The sequence below is a fragment of the Lytechinus pictus genome, chromosome 3, assembly GCF_037042905.1.
Source record: "Lytechinus pictus isolate F3 Inbred chromosome 3, Lp3.0, whole genome shotgun sequence".
Classification (NCBI taxonomy): domain Eukaryota; kingdom Metazoa; phylum Echinodermata; class Echinoidea; order Temnopleuroida; family Toxopneustidae; genus Lytechinus; species Lytechinus pictus.
Window position 1 is genome coordinate 55,625,211 of NC_087247.1, and position 27,759 is coordinate 55,652,969.

The window sequence follows — 27,759 nt, forward strand, 5'->3', positions numbered from 1 at the left end:
TATAAACAATTTTTACAGTTTGCCATTATATACAAATAATCATTATTTATATACAAATAACCATTATTTATTAAATAATGCCATTATTTATTAAATAATGCCATTATTTATGAAATAATGGAAAACTCGCTATAACATGCAAATGTGGGACCGCCCATGATATGAATATTCATGATGCGATTTCCTTTTTCGTGATTTTTCTTCACAAATTTTTGTCCATTTCCTCTTCATAATGACATTTCTTGAAGCAATTTTCTAGGGATATGGTCTGATTGTAATATTCTTCATTTTCTATATAACTTCGTCTTCGTAGAAATATCAAAAAGTGTAATTTTATACGATTTTTCCTACAGTTCACAATCCCCATAGGCGCGCGTGTACGGTAGGGACAACCGGTGAATCGACGGAGTGCTCTTCATCGAAATACTACGTTGGTTGGTCCCCGGAAGTGGCGGGCGGAATTTAGCCCGAATCCTCGATGGAAGTCGATCAAGTGCATATGAGCTGAGAGAGTGAAATATCAGTGTACTTGTACAGGCCCTTCTACTTTTTATAAATATTTCTTGTTGCTTTTTTTGTTAAGTTAATTTTTCCTGGTGTAGAGATAAGTTTCAGTTCTAATAATGCACTTCAAATACATTTTGGAGTGTCTGTTTGAGGCGTTTGGGGCGAGTTCACCCTGGCCCCAAAATGCTCGCAACGACAATACGGGGGCATGATGACCCCTACATTTTTAAAAACTTATTTTTCTATTGAAAATTATCACAAAATTCACCAAAAGTGTGCACGAAAGCCTTCGTATTTCACTTTTAAAACTCCGAAAAGTGCCCAAATGACAAGCTTGGTCGCTTCGCTGTGTCGCTTTCAACTTGAGAACGTTTACGCGTCTGCTCCCCCCCCCCCCCTCCTCCGAAAGAAATTCTGTATACGGCCATGCTCTAAAGAGCCTGGCACATTGATTTATGTATACTTTCATTTTCATTATTTTTATCTCATTATCAACATGGCCTTACGCAGAATTTTTTCCAGGGGGCCGGGGCTGGAGCATGACGCGCGTAAACTTTCTCAAAAAAATCTTGAAAGCGAGACAGCCACGGGACCAAGCCCAAATGACAAGCTTTGTCGCTTCGCTGTCTCGCTTTCAACTTGAGAACGTTTACACGCGTCTGCCCCCACCCCCCGAAAGAAATTCTGTGAACGGCCATGCTCAAAAGAGCATATGGCACATTGATTTATATGTACTTTTCATTTTCATTATTTTTATCACATTATCATCATGGCCTTACACAGAATTTTTACCGGGGGGGGGGGGGGGGGGCAGCTAGGACGCGTGTAAAGTTTCTCAAAAAAATCTTGAAAGCGAGACAGCGACGCGACCAAGCTCAAATGACAAGCTTGGTCGCATCGCTTTCTCAAGATTTTTATGAGAAAGTTTACGCGCGTCCTGCTCCCCCCACCCACCCCCCCCCCCCCCCGGAAAAAATTCTGCGTAAGGCCATGATGATAATGAGATAAAAATAATGAAAATGAAAGTATACATAAATCAATGTGCCAGGCTCTTTAGAGCATGGCCGTATACAGAATTTCTTTCGGAGGAGGGGGGGGGGGGAGCAGACGCGTAAACGTTCTCAAGTTGAAAGCGACACAGCGAAGCGACCAAGCTTGTCATTTGGGCACTTTTCGGAGTTTTAAAAGTGAAATACGAAGGCTTTCGTGCACACTTTTGGTGAATTTTGTGATAATTTTCAATAGAAAAATAAGTTTTTAAAAATGTAGGGGTCATCATGCCCCCGTATTGTCGTTGCGAGCATTTTGGGGCCAGGGTGAAATCGCCCCAAACGCCTCAAACAGACACTCCAAAATGTATTTGAAGTGCATTATTAGAACTTAAACTTATCTCTACACCAGGAAAAATTAACTTAACAAAAAAAGCAACAAGAAATATTTATAAAAAGTAGAAGGGCCTGTACAAGTACACTGATATTTCACTCTCTCAGCTCATATGCACTTGATCGACTTCCATCGAGGATTCGGGCTAAATTCCGCCCGCCACTTCCGGGGACCAACCAACGTAGTATTTCGATGAAGAGCACTCCGTCGATTCACCGGTTGTCCCTACCGTACACGCGCGCCTATGGGGATTGTGAACTGTAGGAAAAATCGTATAAAATTACACTTTTTGATATTTCTACGAAGACGAAGTTATATAGAAAATGAAGAATATTACAATCAGACCATATCCCTAGAAAATTGCTTCAAGAAATGTCATTATGAAGAGGAAATGGACAAAAATTTGTGAAGAAAAATCACGAAAAAGGAAATCGCATCATGAATATTCATATCATGGGCGGTCCCACATTTGCATGTTATAGCGAGTTTTCCATTATTTAATAAATAATGGCATTATTTAATAAATAATGGCATTATTTAATAAATAATGGTTATTTGTATATAAATAATGATTATTTGTATATAATGGCAAACTGTAAAAATTGTTTATAAATAATGATTATTTATAAATAATGGGATATTGAAACAAAATTATTATTTATAAATAAGGAAGTAGATATTTCATTATTTAACAAATAATCTTTATTTATAAATAATGGAAAACTCGAACATTAAATAATGATTATTTATAAATAATGAGAATAATGGTGCACTCGAAAAAATTATTTATAAATAATGAAGTAGACGTTTTCATTATTTAACAAATAATCATTATTTATAAATAATGGAAAACTCAACAAATTATTTATAAATAATGAAAAACAAATAATCATTATTTATAAATAATGAAAAACAAATAATCATTATTTGTAAATAATGAAAAACAAATAATCATTATTTATAAATAATGAAAAACAAATAATCATTATTTATAAATAATGAAAAACAAATAATCATTATTTATAAATAATGAAAAACAAATAATCATTATTTGTAAATAATGAAAAACAAATAATCATTATTTATAAATAATGAAAAACAAATAATCATTATTTGTAAATAATGAAAAACAAATAATCATTATTTATAAATAATGAAAAACAAATAATCATTATTTATAAATAATGAAAAACAAATAATCATTATTTATAAATAATGAAAAACAAATAATCATTATTTATAAATAATGAAAAACAAATAATCATTATTTATAAATAATGAAAAACAAATAATCATTATTTATAAATAATGGAATGTCGAACTATTATTATTTACAAATAATGAAGTATTACTTGGAATTATATATAAATAATTAGAAATGATATTTTATATAATAGTAGTTATTTACAAATAAAATGTAAATTATATATAAATAATAGTTATTATTTAATAAATAATGATTATATAACAAATAATTGTTCTATATAATAATGGTACATTCGGCGCCTCATAGTGTATAAGCCATATGAGAGAGAGAGAAATCTGTATATAAAACATTACAATTAACAAGTATTGTGATCATGTGTCAAAAAACATAGTATTTTGTTTGTTTACTAAGAAAAAGGTGATATTTGCCTTGTCTTATATTAATTAAATTGTCAAAGATGAATATTTTCTGGCTTATCAGTGTTTTATATTGCTAGTTTTTAAGCCTCAAGCTGAAAACCTGAGAGTAAAAACGACAAATCAAAACCCTAGTGCTACAAAGCTCAACAATGTAAGTTTTATGTATATTCACCTCTTGCCAGCTGAGAATAATTCATTATTAGCAAGTTTGAAAATAGGCCTTATTTTACTTCTTATCTGACTGAATTCAGTGATAGTGTGTCAGGAGGTTGTGATTACATATTTTTACAAAGAAATTATATGGACAAGGACATAAGCTTTTTACATTCATTTGTTTGGATCTGATTTGGCAAATAAAGTGTAAAAAGAATCAAATAATAATGGTGAACAGTAGTCCAAGTACATTATCTTTACCTGTTCCATCACCCCCACCTCATTCCATACCTTCATTCATTACTTCTTGTTCATCTAAATGCTGTATATTATTATCTCTTATACTTTCTAGCAACATCAAATGTTTCTCTCATTATTATTTCCACTCGGCCATTTTGCTTTAACATTTCTTTTTATACCACTTGTTTACACCTCTCAAGTCATACGATTGTTTTCCAATGTCTTTCCTCTCAATACATGTACCTGTACCTTTCTTTCTCAGCAATTATCTTCTGTCATCCTTTTAAAAAGGAAAAAAAAAGCAAACTACCACATGTTTGCTTCCATTTTCTATCTTTCTTTCTTTCTCTCTCTCTCGTCTCTCGCTTACAAACACCCACGACCACTAACTAATATATTACAGAGATTTGATGATTATATGGTTTACTGACGGTCGGTTTAGTATCACTTGGTCTAATCTTCAGATGGGCTAACAACATTCGGGCTAAACGCACTTAGTCCAATTCTCATTTAGTCTGATGACCACTTGGTCTAATAGTCTAATGACCACTTGGTCTACTAGCCATTAGGTCTAATGACTACTTGGTCTAATAGCCAATAGGTCTAATGACTACTTGGTCTAATAGCCAATTGGTCTAATGTCTACTTGGTCTAATAGCCAATTGGTCTAATGACCACTTGGTCTAATAGCCATTTGGTCTAATGCCCAGTTGGGCTAATTGTTACTTTGTCTAATACTAGTTGGTCTAATACCAGTTTGTCTAATCCTCACTTGGTCTATTAATCATTTGGTCTATATTGCAGTTAGTCTAATGTGCAGTTGATCTAATTTCCATTTCGGCAAATTTCCACTTGGTCTAATTTCCACTTCGTCTAATGTGCAGATAGTCTAACATTCATTTCATCTACATGCCACTTGGTCTAATTTCCAATTTGTCTACTTCCATTTGGGATAATGGTTTGTTGGGCTATTCCCATTAGGCTATCATACATACAGTTTATTCATGTTTTTCTTTTTCATTTTGAACCTGAACAAAGGGAAATGGAGACAGAGAAAAATGAAGGAAAGAAGAACAACAAAAAAAGAGAAGAGAGAGAGGGAAAATGAGAGAGAAATTTAAAGAGAGAGGGGAGAGGAAAGGAAGGGGAAATGAAAGAAGAGGGAGAGGAGAAGGAAAATGGAAAAATAGAGGGAAAGGAAACGAAAAGATAGAAAAGGGTGAAAAGAAACGACATCGAAAAAAGACTTATCTTTCTATCACATACAAAACTGCAATTTCTTTCACATATTTTGTGGGGGACAACATTTATAATATTAGGGATCGCGCGCCCGTTGCCCCCACCCCCCCCCCCCCCATCCATTTTAAGGAGGAGCCTAGGAGGCGAAGAAATAGAACAAAAAAAAACCAGAATGATAAGATGAATGACTACTAACCAAATATTCTAAACAAAATTACATGATCTAATGGCTTTGTAACTTTGGGAATCCCCAAACTGCACAACTATTTGCTTATTGCACGTCAAGTTCAAGTATCGCCCGTAATGGTGCATAACAATGATTATAAAAGAGGCATAAACATGTTTACCAGATATATATCCACAAAATTAATTACATTATATTTTTGTTCTTTTCTTCATAATAATGTTATTCTGATGAAACCTCCGCCATTCGACCATTATAAGCTACAAGGTCCCCAACTTATTGCTCACCCAATACTTAGAATCTGTAAATGTGCATGTGGTGATGTAATGATTATGAGTATGATATGATTTTCAGCATCAGATAAAATCGATATATGCCCGGTTATTATAAGAATTATATTTGATTAGAATAATTCATTCGATGAGCCGCTATCTCGTCATCAGTTGCATATTAGACCAAGTGGAAATTAGACTAAATGGAAATTAGACCAAGTGTAAATTAGACAAAACGGTAATGAGACCATATGACAATTAGACGACATGAAAATTATACCAAGTGGAAATCAGACCTAGTGGTGTTACAGTTAGACCAACTGGAAATTAGACTAAATGGTTTCAGCCCAACTGCTCATTAGATGAATTGGATATTAGATCAAATGGGAATTAGACGAACTAGTTGTATACGAAATGGGTTTAGATGTGAAGTTGGACAAACTGATGAGTAGACCAAGTGATATTAGACCATCTAATAATTCACTGATTATAAACAGTTCATTTCTTTCAAGCTTCCAAATAAAAATTGACAAAAAGCTGATTAAAAGATAAATTGAAAAAACAAGTATTATTAGTAATATAAGAAATAATAAAATGACAAATATTCAATTAATACAAAGTATTATTCACTATGTAATTATTATGATATAACATCAATACGATAAAGTGATGTTGTCTTTAAAAATTATTTAATGACATGACATACCGATTTGATTGAAATTATTTTGTATTATGTATTTTTCTTCAAATATGTGTGATTGTATATATATTCTGTAGAATTTATCTTTACGCTTTGATTTTGTATATTTCTGTGTATATGTAAATGCCAACAAGAATATTTTCCTAAATGGACAGAATAAAATCAATTCTCAATTCTCAATTCTCAATTCTCAATGCTATGTAGGACAAGGTAATACAGACTGCTGCATATCAACCAAGATACAATGGACATGGTGCAATACATACAAGCTCACTATGTACAGTTAGTACACATTTATCCAATGTGTCAAAACATTATATATTTACAATTAAGCAGGATTCATCGTGTGTATATTTTTACCTTTCACCTTGAATATGGAAATGATATATTTAGATGTGATAATATATCATGTTTTAGTATGGACATAAATGAAATGAAATAATCATACTATATTTATGTAATAATTCATTTGTACTGTCAAGAGTATTTGCATATTCCTAAAAACATTATATGAATGTCTAGAGGACTAAGTTCATTTGAAAAATCTCCTAAATGTGGCAAAATAATTGTTTTTCACTGATGACAATGTTTATACATATATGAAAACAAATTAGATGTACAAGAAAAAAATCCTGTAAATATATACATACAGTTTACTAGTATTCACAGTCCCTGATTTAAGTCTCATCATTTTATACTTTTTACAAATGCCAAAGGGCCAGATGAGCTTATGCCGTGGCGTGTCGTCCGTCGTCTGTCCACAATTACAAAATGCTTCTTCGCCATTTCAAGTCCAATTTCAATTCTGTTTGCTTTATATGATAGCACTAGGTGGGGGATTCAAAATTTCTACACAGAATTTTGAAACTCATTACATATGTTAATTTATGCGCATTTTTCAAACTTTCACAAAAAATGCTTCTTCTTCTTTATTTGTTGACCGATTTTGATTTTTTTGCTTCCATCTCGTAGAGCTTGATGAGGTTCACCAAACTTCTACACAGAATTTGACTAGAACAATTTTTATGCTAATTTATGCAAAATTAATTTATGCATATTATTTAAAAAATCACATAAAATGCTTTTTCTTTATTTGTTGACCGATTTTGATTTTTTTTCTTCAATCTGGTAGAGCTTATAAGATTCACCAAACTCTACACAGAATTTTGAAATTTGGAGTAGAAAATTATTTATGCTGATTTATGCAAAATTTATTCATAAATCACAAATAAATGTTTTTTCTCCTTCATTTGTGAATCAATTTCAATTTTGTTTGCTTTATATGATAGCTCTAGGTGGGGGATTCAAAACTTCTACACAGAATTTTGAAACTCATTGAATATGTTAATTTATGCGCATTTTTCAAAAAAAAAAAAATGCTTCTTTATTTGTTGACTGATTTTGAATTTTTTGCTTCCATCTGGTAGAGCTTGATAATAATAATAATAATATAGGGTATTTATATTGCGCACATATCCACCTTGTTAGGTGCTCAAGGCGCTCCTATATTACCCGGCTAAGCTAGGCGTTCATAGCGCACACAGCTTTTTAAGGAATTACTTCCTACCGGTACCCATTTACCTCACCTGGGTTGAGTGCAGCACATTGTGGATCAGTTTCTTGCCGAAGGAAATTACGCCATGGCTGGGATTCGAACCCACGACCTTCTGTTTCAAAGTCCGAAGACTAATCCACTGGGCCACAACGCTCCACATGATAAGGTTCACCAAACTTCTACACAGAATGTTGAAATTTTGACTAGAACAATTTTTATGCTTATTTATGCAAAATTCATAAATCACAGAAAATGCATCTTCTTTATTTGTTGACTGAATTTCAAAATGCTTCTTCTACATCATTTCAAGTCTGATTTCAATTCTGTTTGCTTTATGTGATAGCATTAGGTGGGGGATTCAAAAATTCACATAAAATGCTTCTTCTGCTTTAATTGTTGACCGATTTTGATTTTTTTTCCTTCCATCTGGTAGAACTTCATGAGGTTCACCAAACTTCTACACAGAATTTTGAAATTTTCAGTAGAAAATTATTTATGCTAATTTATGCAAAATTTATTCATAAATCACAGAAAATGCCTCTTCTTCATATGTTGAACGATTTGGTTTTTTTTTCTTCCATCTGGTAGAAATTCATGAGGTTAACTAAACTTGTACACACAATTTTGAAATTTTGTCTAGAAAATTATTTATGCTAATTTATTCATAAATCACAAATACATGTTTTTCTCCTTCATTTGTTATCAATTTCAATTTTGTTTGCTTTATATGATAGCTCTAGGTGGTGATACAAAATTTCAACACAGAATTTTGAAACTCATTAAATATGCTAATTTATTCATATATTTTCAAGACTCACAAAAATACTTATTTATTTGTTGATTGATTTTGATTATTTTTGTTCCATCTGAGAGCTACATGAGGTTCACCAAGGTTCTACACAGAGTTTAGAAATTTTGACTAGAAAATTATTTATGCTTAATTTGAATGAAATTTATTCATAGATCACAAAAAATGCTTCTATGTCATTTCTTCATCAATTTCAATTCTATATCCACAATTAATGTTACCACTATAATTCACTACAGTGTCAACTGGGCTGAAATTAAAATTGTGTTAAATTTCGTTGCGAGATGCCGGATGAGCTCCACATCATTGATGTGCTAGTTCATTCTTGGAGCAAAATCAGGTTACTCATTGCATACTCGTAAAGGCAGGCATATAACATTTTCACTAAAATAATGCAAAACTTAAAAATGTCATGATTTCATCTTTTTTTGTCTGATTGAAATCAAATTTTCAGTGTTGTGCTTTTTGTCTGACTTTACTGTATCTGTTCAACTCATACTATTTCCAGCCTGGAGTACCCCTTTAAAGAAACAACACATACATTAAAGTCTACACAACAATTTACAACATATGTGATTTCGATAGATCTCTTCACCTCCCCTTGCTTGGTGAAGCATCCTTCCCCCTTTTAACCGTACCACACCACATTAGACTTGAGAAAGATCATATTAAAAAAGAAGACATGATTAAGCTATAGTTTTCCATTGTTTAGGACTACTTAAGTTTACGCTTAGCCCCATCGTTCGGAAATCTATTATGAACAAACCAGAAGACCATAGAGAGGCCATAGATCATCTGTAGGAAGAGAAGGGCGTTTACAGGCTCGCCATCTTGATGAATTAAAAAAGTCGTCAAGGCAAAGACAAGTGCACATCGCATCATCTCAGCTAGGACATTCCACCAAGGTCTGGAGGGGTTCAAATCACAGTTACAATCATGTTACAAGGGATTTTTCAACAAACATGGATATCAAAGAGCTTCATGAAATGAAATCCATTCCCAACGGCAACATAAATTCCTTCAGCTGACCCTTATCTGACAGTTCACCAAAGATGTAGCTGGAGGTACATTGATTTTTTCCTTTTACATCTGAGGTTTTATGGCGCCATTTTAAAGCCAAAACAAATTATTTTGATAACCGATTTTGGGGAGCATTTCATTTGTTTCTACATGAAATTTAAAATATAAATCCCAAAGCCCAGAAATTAAAATATTTTCTTTTCAATGGCCCCTGTTTCGTAAGAAATAGAGCTACTGCTCATATTATACCTGGTGTGATAATGAACATGCTTTATATATTGGTTGTGCTTACTTGATATTACAGAGCATGCCGATACAAGTAAAGGTGTAGATCTGGTATAACATTACTGCCAAGACTAGTACTGGAGATAATTCCTTAGGAATCAATCAAACATAAAAAATATGTGAATTATGACATGGGATTATGCATTGTATCAAATTTTTTAAAAAAGAAGAAAAAAAAAATCTGTGCCTTTCAGTTGCATTTTCGACAGTGTACGAAGGTTAATGTAGCACTAAATAGTGTTGTTGATAAGATCTTCTGTGTAGGATATATTATTTGTGCTGAGAAGTCTTTTTACAATCACTTCCAAGTGAACCATTCAATTACAAAAGTGCACAATGTTTATTCTCTAAGTACCTGAAAAGTAGTCTGTTGCGAAAATTGTAATCCTATCATGATGATGATATTAATTCTTGGATAGAAAATACATTTTCTTTAGTGGTGAATAATTCATTGGAAATGAAAAGAGGAATTCCTCTTGAAATGATCTTCAATCAGTGCATGTAATACCACACTTTGTCCAAATAATACATATAAGTCATTCATATATTCAAAGTAGCCTACCGTGTGATGGTCTATAAACATCTGATATAGTATGAAGTTGATGGCAAAATGAAACAAGATGTAAGCTCTCATCCATCTTGGGATGGTAGTCTTAAACTTATTCAATTCAGGTCCACAGATCTAAAAAAAAAAAAAAAGGCAGTAAGAACCAAACATAAACATCAAATGCATAATTTAATGTATTTGTATTGACGCATGGGTTTTGGACGATCAGTATAAAGCGTGTCAGACACAATGCATGCATAATAATGAATTCACTTTAGGCATTATTTCTGGTATAATTCAGCATATTGTAAAATTTAAAGAAGGATGTGAAAATCATGATATTAGTACTGATTTCATTTAGGCCCAAAGTCTTATTGAATTTCAGTAAGGTGATAACAATGGAATAAAACAAAATGATATTCATCAATCAAAACAGAACAATTATTTTACTGTGAATTATCAAACCATTGTGAACTCGAGAACTGATATTCTTGTAACTCTGTGTAGATAACGAAATAACATTTTGGAACGTACAAAGTTTTTTTAATCTTTACCGTATTCTTAAAATGATTTTTTTGTAAGTGCAGGATCTCATATAGTTTAACTTATATCGTCATCGTATATGTCTTTTACACACATGAAAATATTAAGATCAATTCCAAAGTATTCACATCTGGTATATCTTCAATAAGTCCAGTCCTTGGTTTTCCTGGTTCCCATCCTGGTCCTTTGAAGATAACTGAGATCTTATTCATCAGTCCAGGGTTAGACCAAAACACACTCCACATCCACTGAAGATGACAAAACTGGAAACAAATATAGCACACACATCATGATTTCGTTGTTTAGATCACGTGGGGTGTAGATGTTGTGTGTATCCATAATAGGCGGATGATGTGTGGAGGTACCCGGCTCGGTATGGTGGGATTTTTGTGTGAGGGTTGGTGGATAGGAGGGTGTGGGGCGCGCACACGTGGATGTTTGTGGATGTGTGGGGTATGTTGCTATTAAGAGTTGGATGTGTGTGTTCGTTTGGAGGGAGGGATGACCGGGAAAGCAAGATGCTTTTGTGTTCTGAATATTGGGGAAGGATAAAACTTTTTTTTTAAAGCAACATGGGTATTAAAAAATCATTATCTACCTTCTCTTGTTCATTCATATCATTGCTTATTGAAAACTCTCTGCGGTCAATGTATTGCCGAAATGTATTTAACCAATATTTTTTTTTCTTTTATCCTCTTAATCGAGGTATTTATTCACAATAACATGTACATATATATACAAACAATAAAAAAAAATCAATTCACATCAATAATGCAATAATTTTTTGAATATCACATTTTTTCAAAATTCCGAACTTGCTTTTTTGTTTACATAAACTTTCTAAATAAATAATCATAGTAAGCTTGAATTCAATCCATAAAGAATTCGCATCATATCTTTTTCCTTTGAATATGCTTTTTATGTAATTTCGATAAATAACAAATTGAGCAATAACACAAAGTAAATTACACATAACATTGCTGGAACTTTGCAGATCATAACCTATGATTAATGTTTTTTCATCTATAGAAATACTAATCTTGAAAATATAAAATACCAACCTTTCTATAATTTTCCAAAAAAATCGAACATATTTACAATACAGTATGAAATGAAAAGTGGTATCAACTTCTCCGCAAATGTTACATGAGTTGTTTTCTACTACATGCCACTTAAATAAATTGTCTCTTGAGGGTAAAATCTTGTTCAAAAATTTAAAACTAAATTGTCTAATTCTATTATCCACAATTAAATGCAACTTAAAATAAAATACATGGTTCCAACTAAAGGAAACTGGTAATGAAAAAAGATTAGACCAAAAAGAAACAATGCCTGGTTCTTCCGATACCTCCGAACATAATAAAGAATATATCTTTCTTGTTGGTAAATAATCTAGAGTTATTTGTTCTCCACTTTTTAATGAAATTAAGATTCGTTCACTTTTTTTTAATTCGAGTGGATAATTTTCCTTAAACAACTTATTCAACCAATAAACAGGGAAAGACTTTTTTAATTTAGCATATTCTAAATCAAATAAAAGCTGAGAAGAATAGACAGATTTATTTAAAATATTTGGTGCTAACCACTGACGATTTCTTATAACATCTTTAACCCTAATTATACCAATATTTAACCAATATTATATTATGATAATCGGTTCATTTCGCCGAAATTTATTGGCCTAAACGTGATTGTGCAGAAAGCCCAATATTTGTTGTTGTTGCCATATTGCAGAGCATGTCGAACACGTTTTTAAATGTCCGAAAATTAGTTTACGAGAGTAGCCTGTTGTTAATTTTGGGGGTTCGAGAGAGGATGTTTATGTGAAGAAAGAAAAGAGAAATATATTATATGAAACACGAAAACCAATTACCTGTACAGAAATTGGATTGTATGTGGTGAGAGGATGTACTAAACCATAAGCAACCCTTTCATCCTCTTCCGCGAATGTTCCTATATAAGAAAAACAGATAACTAATGATATATTCGTCAAGTCCCAAAATAGAATATCAACTGAATGAAGAAAAAAATGTATTACAAAAGAGGCTCATGTGCAGTGAAAATTAAGCATTCGAAATAATTATGCACATTGCACATCATCATCACCACCATAAAATCTTGGCCTAACTTGCTTTTTATACATCATGAATTAACTGACGAATCGCGTAATAAGTTCATCAACCACGAATTTAAGACATAAGCAACTAATATCTTCAATGAAAAATCACCAAAAAATAATTTCTATTAAACATAAAGTGACATGCATTTTAAAGTACGCTTGTAGCAAATATGTTATCTTGTCTTGAAATTAAAGCTAAGAATATTCTAGATCATGATAATATCAGAGAGTACTATACTGTGTCTACTGTAGATTACTGTTGAAGAAATTAATGCCCTTACCAAACATTCTATCCCAGACGATAAGTGTGCCCGCATAATTCTTATCGATACAGTATCGGTTACGACCTAGGGAGAAAATAATATCAAATATAATAGAATATATAATAGAATAACATAACATAATGTAATATAATTCAATTTGATATAATATATATAGGCCTATTATTAGATGTAATATGATTTTCGTTGCTATATTATGGAAATAGTACGATGATGAAATATTATATGACAACAAAATATTTGATAAAAATCGTATTGAATATACATGTACTGAAAATAATAATGATAGTAATAATCATTTTGGTATGATTTTGTTCAGCGAAATGATTGTAAAGTAAATATACGTTACTTTGGATAATTCTTTAAAGGTGATTCTTCTTTTACTTGATTTGAAAAAAATATCACAATTCTTTACATATCGCTCAAACCTAATTTTTATTCCAGCTTTGATATTAGTATAATGAAATAAAACCGTATGTACACATAAACGTATATGATTTAATAATTTCAGGACTAGGGATGTAAATTATTTAAAGTGATTTTTTTAAGTAGCACAATAAGTAATAGAATAGAACAACAAAATAATGAAAGTGAAAAGAAACCATGCCTAATGCTGGCTTTTCTATTGCGTCTGACAGGATTACTGTACAAATATTACGGGAAAACTAAATGGGAATGAAACAGAGGTCTCAGATAGGATTTCTAAAGAAGAATAGATGAAAGGAATGAACTCAAAATATAAAAATAAAAACAAAAACTCACAGATCGAGGACGAAACCAAAAAAAAAACGCTTCGGTAAGATGTATTATATTATTATTGAGTCTGTGAGTAAATTAAGAGAGGAAGAGGGTAAAAGCAAAATATGGCTATGTAAAAATGACTTAATCTTACCATGATGCACTCGATGATGACTGGGTGTGTTCAGAATATACTCTAATGGTCCCAAGTTCTCGATGATCTAAAAAAAATGTATTAAAACAAATATTCAAGCAGCGTCTCTCAACAAACACAAACTTTGTGAATGGGACCCCAAAGGTCTCACTGTGATAAGAACAATATATATATATATATTTCAGGCATACCTCAGGCATGTGATTATTATTTTTTTCACGTATTTTGGAATTGTGTTTCTTATTCCCGTTTTTCATTATGTTGTAATTTTTATGTATATTTGTGTATTTGCTTTTATGTCTGAAAATCTGTAATTCGGCCTTTGGGCCGCGAATTATTTTTTTGTTCAATAAACCATTTCTATTCTATTTTATTCTATATATATGTATATATATATTATATATATATATATATATAATATAAATATTTTTTTGATCAAAATTTAGTGAACCCCAATCACAAAATGCATTCCTTTATGCTGAGTATTGAAGGTAGACAGCAACACTACAATGTTCGGCGAGCCCACAGAAACAAAATGTATTATGAATGTAATATTTTATCACCTGACTTTATAAATAAATAACTAAAACATGGCTGAACCTGAGCACTTTAATTTTTTTCATTTTCTGGTGGGGTTCACTAAATTTTGAGCACCTCTGTAAAGAAATTAAAATGAGAGAATAATAGATGCGTAGCTTCTATGCATGTATTATTCTCTTATTTTCAATTCTTTAACTGTTTATTATTTACAAGAGAGTTGCCACAATATCTTTGCATTTATCTTATTTATTTCAATATATTTACACGATATAGAAGATTATGGACCCGTATTCTGGGGAGTGTTTCATGTCAGCCAATCAAAGTCAAGGAAAGTTGTCAGGTCTGACAACAAAATGCTCTAGTACTTAACTCCTTATGAAATAATTATGGTTAGTCAAGTGTGACACAAATCTATAACCGCAGACCTCTTCTAAAGGTTCAATTTACAAGAGTATATGAATGTCACCATTTTTCTTGCACAAACTTAAAGAACAATGTCCATGTCAAAGCGGAATTCAGAATATGACCATAAGTATGTATGTATAATTTTATGTTAATAGGACTTTATACTATTCAAGCCTCTTCACGCAGTGCAATGTTGTCAGACATGATTGAGTATCTGTTTCATATCAAGTCCTACTGTTCATGTTGATTAATGGTGATTGTATTTTTTAATTCAATATTCATTAAAAATCAGATGGCTGAATCGCAGAATATTGTGCAATTGAGAAAACAGCAATACATGAACATCATTAGTGTAGTAGGTTTCACGGTACACCATGAATCTTTCTTGGGCAGATGTTGGTCCTGAAACCTACTACACTATTCTTCTTCGCCATGGAAACCTTCAAAAGTTATATAAACATCATTAACTACATTCCCTTGTAAAAATTCCTTATTCATTTATTTAACTAAGTAATGATTGTATAAATCTATGCCACAATGAAATATACTATAGAAACATTGTTTGAAACAAAATATAACTCATTACAGGAGAACGAAAAGGTAGTTAAGAATAGAGCATATGACGATGTCTTAATCTTTCGCACCCTTTCATCAATATTATTCTTGACTGATTTTACGAATATAAATGTGAGATTACCTCTGTATGTATCCAGAATTGATAAATGGTATTGAACTGACTATGGACTAACATTGATGGTGGTGGAAGAAAGAATGCCAATGGAATATAAAATATCTGCATGGGATATCAAATAATAAGAATCGGTACGTTTTTACGATGAAATCAGTAAGCATAATACTAAATTTAGAAATGAAAAAAAATATTCATATTTCCTTTAAAAAGTACTTTAAATGCATTATGATGTAACTTTTTTTTATTCAACTCTGTTATTCAAAACATATTTAAGGAAATAAATTGTTTTTGTAATTATAAATATAATAGTAGCACAAAAAGGAGATGGCAATTTTGGTTCAATTAAACATATCAATAACTGCTTGTATATATTCGTGATCGAATGGACATCTGATTAATCTATATCACACAAAAATATATTTAAAAGAATATGGAAACGCACCCAAATGTAACATTTCTCGAAGATGGGTTGTCGTAGTGCTGTGGTTAAGTTGAATTCTTCCGAGCTATGATGAACTTGATGAGATGCCCAAAAGATATTCACTTCTGACGAATAAACAAACGCTCACAAAGTAATTAATCGCCAAAGGGGTGACCAACTGAGGGGCAAAGGGGTAACAGCCCTATTATTTCTCAGATATTGAAACAATATCAAAATAAGAATTAAAAAAAAAATTAGGATGACAAGGGAAGGAGGATAAAAACAAAAATGACGTCACTTATAAGTCACTGTGCCCACTTTACACTGGCGCCAACCCGTGATACCCATGAAAGGGATATCTGACACATAGACCTTATGTAAAATGATTGCTTTCTAACTAAACTGCGAAACAATTGCTCAGATAAATGTAAAAAAACATATGCTCATTCGAATATTACATTTGGAGGAAAAAAATAAAATTTGAATCATACCATGTGACATGCGATGAAACCAATAATATCCAAGATCAATGGCAAGAAAGCTGAATAACCATGTCCAAACACTATCCCATGGAAGCTCATAGATGCAGAAGTTATCAAACACATACACATAGATACCAAGCTCAATTGCTTTGGTAAATAACCTGGAACAAGATGAATAATATTATTTGAACCCCACATCAAAAGTAGCAACAGAACGACATCATTATCTAATAGGCGGTAACAGGTGGTAACAAAGTCATTGGCAATGTTCAGTAATTGAAAATAACTAAATATTTAATGTGTGTTATGAAACAGTGTGTTCCATCATGGTATGTATACATGATCTGGGATGGAAACTGAGGGTTCGGGAACACTAATTTAGCAAACCCAATATGATTTTTTATCTAACACACAACCCACACACGCACTCCTACATACCTCAGCACTTCCACAAACACAAAATGCATGTAGTAGAGGTTGCACATTACTTGTTTCAATAATGCTCTGGGTTAATAAAATATAAGCAATATTCCATACAAGCAAGAATTAAGATACTGACCCCGTAATAACCATAAACATGCCAGCAATCAAGGATGTGATGCTGTCTGCAAATCGATCATCTTTTCCACCATCATGATATCTCAAATAGACCTCTTCAATGATCACAGAAATGAAGAAAAACGGTGCTGCCTGAAAGTATCAAATTGCAGAGAGAGCCTTGTTTTTTTTATTTTATTGAAGTGCATCAATATACTTTAAAGCTTATTGTTAGAGTTTGTTCGAATTTATTTTAGTCAAGTTCAATTTAAGGCCACTTTTATTGCGATCATCACAGGGACACTTCCTTAGGTGTCCATAGTTGTTGTTCAGACTAAGTTCTAATGTAAGAGGTCATTTTGTTACGCTGCCCCTAAAACCTTGGGAAACGATCCCATCTTCCATTCAGGAAAACGTCCACATGTTAAACACGTATCTAAATTTAAAGGGTTGCTTCAAAAATATTCTTATACAAGCAGCATTTTGATTGAGACAGTTCAATTTATTATCACATTTCTTTCTTTGTCTGTTTTCCTCAGCATTAGTATTATTGATGATTTGAGTAACAATACGACTGATTTGAATAAGAAGTTGACATCTTAAACAGACAGTGCTTATAGTGTTTTGAAGGAAAACATGCAAATAGGTTGTGGTTACAACAAGACATACCTCTATAATGTATTCAGGAACTTCATCTAATGTTCGAAACGAAGTTTCGTTTGGTGTAACAGCGTAGAACATGCGCCGCATCCCCGTAACACCATCAACTTTGAAGAAACCATTCATGGTAACTAAATGCAAGGATGAATCATACCAGTTTTATGCACTAACAGAGCAGTAATGGTGAAAATGACGCCGATGACAATAATCAATTACAGTATTGAAACATCGACCACCAATTATCAGCAACTTCTCATTTGACAATGCTAATATTGAACATTTAAGAGTGTTTATGTATATAAGCTTGATCAAAGTCTCAAAGAAAATAAGAATATACGAAAAGGATCGGCTTAGCCCTCTGGGTTCATCCAATTATAGATCACGTTGGGGTTGGGAATGCTTGTATTGTTCTTTATCGACTATATAATTCACCAGTTATTAATCGAAAAAATATTGAATAATTATTGTGTAATTTTATTTCAATCTTTACATTGGACTTGCTACGAATACCGTTCCGAACCAACTCGACGCGTCCCGACGTAAATGCAAATCTTTACAAAAAAATAATAAAATCAAATATATGAGAGAAAATCAAAAAGTTATTAAAAAAACAATCCAAACCAAGCATTAAAAACATAGGCATATATAAAGCGGTAATATCAAATTAATTAATAAAATAAAGTAAATACCCATTTGATTTTTTTTACTGCAAAAATTTCACTTCACATCACTGATGTATAAATTTTATACGACCTCGATTGACTTAACTGTTTAAGCTATGGGGCAAGGCGAAAGGTATGCACGAGGAAAAGGACGTTTCAACCAGAGAGGTGAAAAAAGTCCTCGATTGTCTACGTGACTCTTTGCCTTTGTAAGTGCTCATTATGTTTACACACTTTAACCAGGGAATGCCTTAAAATTCAAGGTGAAAAATATGCATCGGGGACGGATTAAAAAGACAGTATCAGTGGCGTACCTAGGATTTTCCACAGGGGGGGCAAAACCGTCCGCCAAAAAATTTGACAAGCAAAAAAAAAAAAAAAAAAAAAAAAAAAGGTCTTCGATCACAAATAAAGGATTTCGTACCAGAAAAAAATTGACAAGCAAAAAAAAAAAAAAAAAAAAAAAAAAAAAGGTCTTCAAGCTCGTCAGGGGGGCATTGAAGGTCTTAAAGCTCGTCAGGGGGGGGGGGCAAAAAAGGTTTTTCAAGCCCGTCAGGGGGGGCAAAGATACGTTTTTGCATGGGTTGTGACTCGTCAGGGGGGGGCAGAGTGCCCCCCCCCGTAGGTACGCTAGTGGACAGTATGTATTGGAAATTCTCCCCTCACATGACAAAGAACGGCTTTTTGAGCTGCACAAAGTATCGTGAGCGGTGAGAGCAGGCAATTTTCCGCTCCGGCAAAGTTCTCCACGGCTCCAACAAAGCCCATTAAAGCTTGGCACCGCTAGACGCATGTTCATGGACCCTTGGGTCCGCTAGGCCAACGCAGAAATCTTGAACGCTGGACAACCGCTGCTTCGCCAGCTTTTCCCTGGCGGTGGTTAAACGTTGCAAAAACTATGGTGGATCGGTTGTAACCGTTATACGAACGGACACGGGATTGTTGGAACGGTGTCGGGCGTTGAAGCAGCGATCCATTGCGGTGCTGAATTTCGGTTTGGCGATGGTATGGAGGTAACGGAGCGGGACCAGCATTTGGCTATAAATACGGGGAGAAATGGACCAGGAGCCATTTTGAATCTATCAGAACTTCTTTCAAAGAAATCCGTTCAGCTCTGTAGTCAAAAGCGGTATGCCGCTAAACCAACTTTAAATCCCGCCGAGCCAACGCCCGCATGCGCAGAACGCCGCTCTATCAACACTCGCTACCATTAAACCTACGCTAAAGCAACGCCGGCTTCAACGGTGCACCGCTAAGGCAACGCCCGTGTTTTGGATTTTTTTCTCCCTTTTTTGGCGTGGTGACGAGCGTTGTCGAAATTCGGCCCCCTCTCCCTATCGTTCAAGGAACGCTCCAACAAAGTTCGGGAGGTGTGACCAGGCCTTTAAAGAAGCTTGCTACTGTTGATACTTCGATAATACCGGCCATTGCACCTTCGTGCACAAAATATTGCGAGCGGTGAGAGCAGGGAATTTTCCGCTCCGGCAAAGTTCACCACGGCTCCATCAACGTCTAGTCAAAGTTTGGGTCCGCTAGGCCAACGCAGAAATCTTGAACGCTGGACCACCGCTGCTTCGCCAGCTTTGCCTGGGCGGTGATAAACGCTGCAAAAACTTTGGTGGAGCGGTTGTAACCGTTTTACGAGCGGACACGGGATTGCTGGAACGGTGTCGGGCGTTGAAGCAGCGATCCATTGCGGTGATGAACTTTGGTTTGACGTTCAACGCTCGCGTCACAGCTGAACCAACGCTCGTTACCGATAAACCAACGCTTAAGCAACGCCGCGCCGGTTTCAGCGGTGCACCGCTAAGGCAACGACCGGGGGATTCGACCCCCCCCCCCCCATATTGTGCGCGGTGACGAGTGTTGTCGAAATTCGGCCCCCTCTCCCCTACCGTTCAAGGAACGCTCCAACTAAGTTCGGGCGGTGTGACCGGCCTAATGCCGACACCTCTCTTTCGGTTCACTAGTTTCATCAAAAAAAATCCTTAATTAGGTGTCTGCATTACTATATTCTTGAAGGAATGATTTTATAAAGTCGTAAAACTTTATGAAAGTTTTACTCGTCGCTCACTTTAGAAATTTTTATAAGAAAACAATCCGACCAATTGCTTTTAAATGTATTTAAATCGGATTAATGTTCAATCATATAACGAGTTTTAAAATCACTGAAAAGAAATCATTATTGGATTGACAATGACTTTCAAAGAAATACAGACAATTTAATACAATGTTTTGTCAGAAACAAGTCAGCTACAAAAAGATGAGCTTGCAAAATATCAAGCAAAATGGCTATCCAACAAAGAAACTCATTCCTTTTCCATACATGAATTCCCTAATCATGGAAGCCATTTTGCATACAAAAGAACAATCCCTTTGATTTTCTGCAAGAATTATATGGGAATTTTAAAATGTGCGATAAACGAAACAGTTCTTATTTGCTTTGGTAACATAGCTCGTTAGCTCATTTGGAAAATCTAAAGATACAGAAGAGGGATAGAAAAGTTGCTTTGCGTTTTCAGTTTTATTGATACGGACCAATGCCTTTGTCTTGAATATGCCTTGGCTTTGTCCTTATAATTTTACATTCTTTTGATTCAATATTGATGTTCACCAACTGTGTGATCTCTATCATCAAGACAATTATTGCAATGTTTATTTAAGATCCCAACTCATGGATTTCCAGGAAATAAGGTTAATCTTTTCACAAAAAAAGTAATAGATAGGTTAAAAATGATTTCTTACACATTTTATCGATCTTTCTGAAAATCTCAATAAAATCACTATTAATAGTTACTTAAATCATACCACTTATTGTTCACTCATCCATACATATAAAAAAGCCTATGTTTCCGTCTCTGCAATGAATACACTATTATGCCTCTTACATCAAGACATTAATTTAAAAAAAAAGTATGACCAGACTTTCTCAAACGGAAAGTGTTTAGCCTGCTTATAATTTTGAGTTAAGAGCGGCATTATTTTAGATTTTCAAAAGAATTAGACAGACAAGTAGGCCTACCAGAATTTGTTATGATTTTGTTTAAATATGGTCAATTATGATTATGTTTTGATGAAGAAGTGAATTACTGAATTTTATTATTATTATATTATTAATCTCATTATAATTATTATTTCTTTATTTTATTTTTTTACTCACTACCTAGTTACGCATTTTATTTTAAGAACTTAATTCCACAGTAGCTTTGTGGCGCTATGAAAGGGTTTTCAGTTTTAAATTATAAATTTAGAACACCGTTGTAAACTTTTTTAAAGGGGTTTTCCTTTTAAACATCCATCATGTGCATGTAATACAATCATTTACAAAAGTAGTCGAACTTGTTGATATGTCATATTCATCATTAAAATAGTTTTCCATTTATATTGTATGTATAAGAAAAAAAAGAACAAATGTGATATTACTTGAAGTCTGGAAATGTTATACTATTCATAAAGGCCTCCAGAATTAATGTAACTTTGGTGTCATACAGTGGATAAATATCTTAAATATTCAAATGATTACACCATTTCCTACTTGTTTTGTACTGTTAGAATTATTATGCCCCGATGTCTGCATCTTGACATTTTTTAAAATCGATTTTCCGAAACTGATAATATTACTCCACGAGCAATGGAAAACCAGAAAATATGATTATACTTACGATGCAGTAATTCATCCACAATACAATGATAGTTCAACAGAGATTTACCGAGTTAGCGTGGTTGAAAAGATGACTTGCCGTGTTGGAAATTATGTTCCAATAGTCACACAATCTTGACTTTATACCAGCATATACATTTCAAGAGCAATAGCCTTTCTGACCACTGCCAATTTCTGTCTGAGACTCAAGCACACATTTTTGTTTTACAGGAATCTACTTAAAGGGGAATCCAGCCTTGGCCATTAAATGTTGTGTTGGGAAGGATAAAAATAAATTAAACAGAGTGGTGAAAGTTTGAAAGAAATCGGACAAGCAATAAGAAAGTTATAGCTGCTTTAAAATTTAGATCACTAATACTATGTAGATTTCAAATTGGCAACTGGGTAAGTAAATTATGACAAGGGCAAGGACAACTTTCCCATAGGCCATGTACTTTATTATCAGTGAATTGTGGTTTTCTCCTAAGTACCCATTCCCCTGGGGCAGTAATCTAAATATAACCGAGGTAGTATATTGTTTTATGTCCTCATGACAGAAAAATATAATTTGAAATAAAACTTAAGGAAAAAAATTATATTTTAGCCATAATATGTATTGGAGTACATGGAAGAGTGGTCCTTGCCTTACATCACTATGACATCCCATGTGTGGCCAATTTGAAGTCTCTGTGGGTATAGTGATTACCAATATTTACGACTTTTAAAAATTCATAACTTTCTTGTTGTTTGTCCAATATTGTTCAAACTTTCACCTATCAACTTGTCTGATTTTTCTTTTTTTTATAAAAACAAGTTTTTATTTGGGTCGGACTCCCCTTTAAATATAATTTTTTTTTACGATTCCCGTAAATTGAATATATTTTAAGTCAGCCATAAGAGGCCTGTTTTACATGTCCCTTTTTCCTTCTGAAAAAAAAGTTTGGTAATGGTAAAGGTAATTAAGTTATTAAATCGATAGACATATGGTTGTATTGTAAACTTTTCATTGGGGATTAAACTACATGCTCGTGCACTTAAATCAACCAGTAAGTTGCAGTTATGTATTAACACATAAATCAATTTGATTTACATAGTGCAAGGAGATTATTTTTTTACCTCTGCCGTATGGTATACCGTGACAATCTGAATTGCTTAAATATATTCTACATATGCTTCAATTATATTTTGCAAAAGAAAAGCATATGAACGTAGACAGTGTCTACGCCACTGGTCCACGCCAGTGTTGTAGTGCCTTGATGCTCGGCCTTGGCCTTAAGGCGCCTTACGGTGCCTTAATGCTTACATTTCAAAGCCTTGGCCTTCAACATTCAAGCCTTGGCCTTGAGGATTTTGAGCCTTGCATTTTCAAGGCATTTTGTATTTTGGACTTTCATTTGTTTTTATATAACTAATTATAAATGTTTGAATTGTTCTGTATATTTAATGACACTAATGGTCAATACTACCAGTCAGCAGTAGCAGCAGCAGTAGTATAGGTGTACTATAGTATATAGTAGTAGGTGTAGGTGACAATATTTTTAATAAAATAATATCACATTTACTGCTTTTCCTTTCCTTTTGTTTCCCTTTTCTAAGTTTATGCTTGGTAGTGGAACTTCTCTCTCTCTCACTCTTTTTTTTTTTTGGGGGGGGGGTTCTGATAGTTTTTAAACAGGCGAGAAAGAGGAATGGGAAGAGAGAGAGAGGAAAAGGGGGAGAAACATGTGAGGTTGTGAAGACGAGGTTGACACATTTGGCTGGTTAGGCAGAATATACTGCAAACTCAGTTAATATGTTGATAGGCAGTACATCTTTTCTAAATTGTATACGGTCACGTACATTTTGTTTTGGGTCTTGTATCTCAGATTGACAAAACAAAGTAAAAAAAATGTTTACTTCTTTTTAATCATATGATTCGACAGTGAATTTAATTTCACTACAGTTTCAAGGAAATAAACAACTTTTTTTTGTGTGTCAATATTTTTTATACAGACTTCTATTTTACTGTTTCAAGAAATAATTAAGATTTACCCTCCCCAACTCAGGGTATGGGGTGCGCCCCGTTTATTTTATATCCTCTTCAATATAACATTATTTTGTTAGTATTCTTTATTCCGGTTTTTAAGGTAAAATAAGTGTAGAAAATACAAAAATGAGAATTGACATTTAAAAGCAGTTGTAAGCAGAAGAAAAAAAAACATGAAAACTAACAATAGTCCTAAAATGATTAATTTTCAGGTCAGCATTTGAAAATTTAAACTTGCGCTTTGTGCTCTCTTGCCCCCCCCCCCCCCCCGATAAATTCCCTGTAGGAAAAAATGATCCTTTTCCAAAATCGCAAATGCCCTTTTTTCCAAAAGAAATACTTTTTATAGTAAACGTAATACATTTTAGGTTCGAAAATCACCAAATGTTGGATCGCGCTCGCATCAATTATTGTTAAGTACAATACTTATCCTGTTCATGGTTATAAAGTGTTTATAATTTCCAGTTTTCGGGTTGTCACAAATTTTTGGCCCGCGCTCTGCACTCGCATCAATAACGTTAAGTAAGGTACTCATTCAGGGGCTCATTCAAGCGGGGGGGGGGGGGGGGGGGGGCTTCAGCCCCCACTTTTTTCCAAAACCGTGTACCAAAACGTAAAAATGACAATGATTGTGAGTTTTTGCATGGTCAGCCCCCCCCCCCTTAAAAACCGCTCGGCGGCCCCTGTTCATTCTGTTCCCATTTACAAAAAAATGGTTATTAGAATGTCCAGTCTTCAGGTTAGAATATCACAATTTTTTTTGTTCGCGTCTGCCCTCGCATTATATGATTGGTGAGTTATGTATCTATTTATGAGTCACTAAATGCCGTCCTTAACAGCTTCCTCTTCTGGTCAGTATATTAAAAATTTAAGCTCGCACTGGCGTTAATTTTTTAGTTAGATACACATCTTTTTATTGATTACAAAAACAGCTCAGAATATTTCATTTTAATGTCTTATTACATGAAATGTGAAGAAGTTTGAGCTCGTCATTCGCGCTGGCAACCTCTCGCAAGGATGCCCTTTTAACAGTGATAATCGGCATAATTGACCAAAAAAAGAGTTTTATAACTTTAGAATTGAATTTTTCAAAACCGCTTGCTCGCTACGCTTTCTCGAAGAAAAGTAAAGCCTAAATCAAAATATCACTTATCAATTAGAAATTACTTAAAAAGGGCTTTGCTCAACCTTAATCTCGACATAAACACAAAACTTCACGCAGTTGATAATCTTATTTTGAAAATATCTGTTTGCACCAAAATACCCATTTTGACATATCAGTGCCCGTTTTGGCTTTGACCCCCCCCCCCCCAAAAAAAAAAAAAAAACGAAAATACGTTCTGCCGCCCATCACTGTCCCAGGGAGTGGAGAAAGTGTACGTTGATAATGGGCATGCCAAGATCAGATGACCGTGGTAATAATGATTATTGCAATGTAAATCACCTATAAAAATAATGTATTAAATGTACAAAGGTAATTACATTATTATTTTAATATCATGTCAAAATCTATCATGAAATTTTTTTTTTTACATGTACTCAAAATTTTTGCTCGCTCTCACCTTTTATACATTTTCCCTGTGTGCCATGTCTGCCGCCTAAGCATTGTTGGCTCATTGTTCCATATATCGAAGTTTGAAATGCCTTGGCCTTGAGGTTTTTAGGCATTGGCCTTAGCCTTGGGTTTCCATGTCTTGGTCAGTGGGTATTAAAGCCTTGGCCTTGGAGGTTTGAGCCTTGACTACAACACTGGTAGACAGGTCTTCTTACCTGGATGGGGTTGATAGTCATGTTAGTCAACTGCATAATGTATACATGTACACTCACACCCACCCCTTTACACCCACACATCACACGAACACCTCGCACGCAACCACACACCTCGCCCACGAACATTCACAGGCATCATGATTGTTATTGGTAATGCTAACAATCCATTTTTTATTAACTTTCAGACATTTAACTTCGGGGAAATGGAATGGAATAGCATCATAAATGTTATCACATTATGTATAACCCTAATACATCCAGAGAAAAATCGATTTACCACTCTCCATAACTTTTGGTTTAGCGCTTGTCATGCCACGGTATGATATTAGATAGAATGATAAATCACAAATACAGTATACAAAATGACCTATCATTGTAAAGCTTAGAATCTCTTCTTCACCTGGTATAACTCATATGGAATTTTATTCACGCATGAGGGTGTAAAAATAATTCGAAGATTTCTCTTAATCTGATACCCCAATCACAGAAAATGGTCAAGAAATAACAACGTTCTGTTTCTTTGAAATAATGCTTGTTTCCATAACTTCCTTACGCAAAAGTGTTTTCACGGATTCCTATCATAGCCATAGTGCGCGGTTTACCGTCAACAACACGGAGTGTTGTGTGGCTCTGATAGGTATATAGCCTGCAGGTAGTCCTCATTTTATTAAAATTTTAAAGATTCAAGACTTATAGTTTCAGCTTGGACAGTTTATGTACATGTATAATAACAGTATGGTTTCTTTTGCAGTTCATGATATTGTTTTCTCAAAATAACAATTTTCATAGCTATCCTACCAGACAAGCCGGTAACTTTCATCTACCTATCCTAAGAACTCGTTTTGCTCAAAATACTTTTATTTTCACCGGCCCCAAATTTTGGGATTCCCTCCACAAAGACGTTCAACAGGCCCCCTCCATCCACTCCCTTAAAAAAACTAAAAATATTTCTGCTACTGTCTTACCAAAGTAATTAATTACTTTGTATATTCTTAGCACGCTATTAAGTCACACTCTCTTTGATCCACGATTGCACTCTCGTTCTTGTCCCCACTCTACCCTCTCTCTCTCTTTCTGACCCTTTCTCTTTATATGTATCTGTATGTGTGTGTCTCCCTCTCTCTCCCCCTCTCCCCGCTCATCTTTGCCCTCTCAGGATCTTCCTCTCTCGCTCCCCTTTCAGTACTTTATTCCTTCTCTCTCCCCTCTATTTTTCGTCATGTCTTTGTTTTCTTTTGCGTTTTAGTATCGTCCCGTATCTCTGTCATCTTTTTATTATCTTTCGCTGTTACTCACCATCTTGTTATTATTCCCAATATTTTATTTTATCTTATTGTATTTACACTTTCGAATGAGTCCCATTTTCAAATGTTTAATATATTATCTCTTTATCTTAGGGGATCCACGCTCTACAAGCAATGCTTTTTAGTGGATCTCCTCATTTCCATATAAGATTTTATTAAAACTATTTTACAAATGTTTTGGAACTCGTAATTGATTTGTCATCATTGCTATCATATTTCATTTGTATTTGTTTATGTTTATAATGTTTGTTTGATTTGTATTGCTTA

At 33.9% G+C, this 27,759-nt stretch overlaps 1 protein-coding gene across 4 annotated transcripts; it reads right to left on the reverse strand.

Moving 5' to 3' along the window:
- Positions 1–6,154: 6,154 nt before the first annotated feature.
- On the reverse strand, positions 6,155–26,188 carry LOC129256208 (alkylglycerol monooxygenase-like). 4 transcript variants are annotated; one of them, XM_064097396.1, is made up of 13 exons: positions 25,981–26,188; positions 18,100–18,221; positions 17,453–17,583; positions 16,903–17,054; positions 16,433–16,536; positions 15,997–16,092; positions 14,355–14,421; positions 13,463–13,528; positions 12,936–13,015; positions 11,191–11,325; positions 10,535–10,654; positions 9,980–10,062; positions 6,155–9,574 (listed from the first exon to the last, which is right to left on the reverse strand). In XM_064097396.1, the coding sequence occupies exons 1-13, from the start codon at positions 26,084–26,086 to the stop codon at positions 9,382–9,384; spliced, it is 1,455 nt and encodes a 484-aa protein (XP_063953466.1). In that variant the 5' UTR covers positions 26,087–26,188; the 3' UTR covers positions 6,155–9,381. The 4 variants fall into 4 exon arrangements, with proteins under 4 accessions (XP_063953466.1, XP_054750438.2, XP_063953467.1 ...); XM_054894463.2 differs by lacking the exon at positions 25,981–26,188 and adding an exon at positions 22,415–22,573; XM_064097397.1 differs by lacking the exon at positions 15,997–16,092 and having other exon boundaries at positions 25,981–26,170.
- Between the last annotated feature and the right edge of the window lie 1,571 nt (positions 26,189–27,759).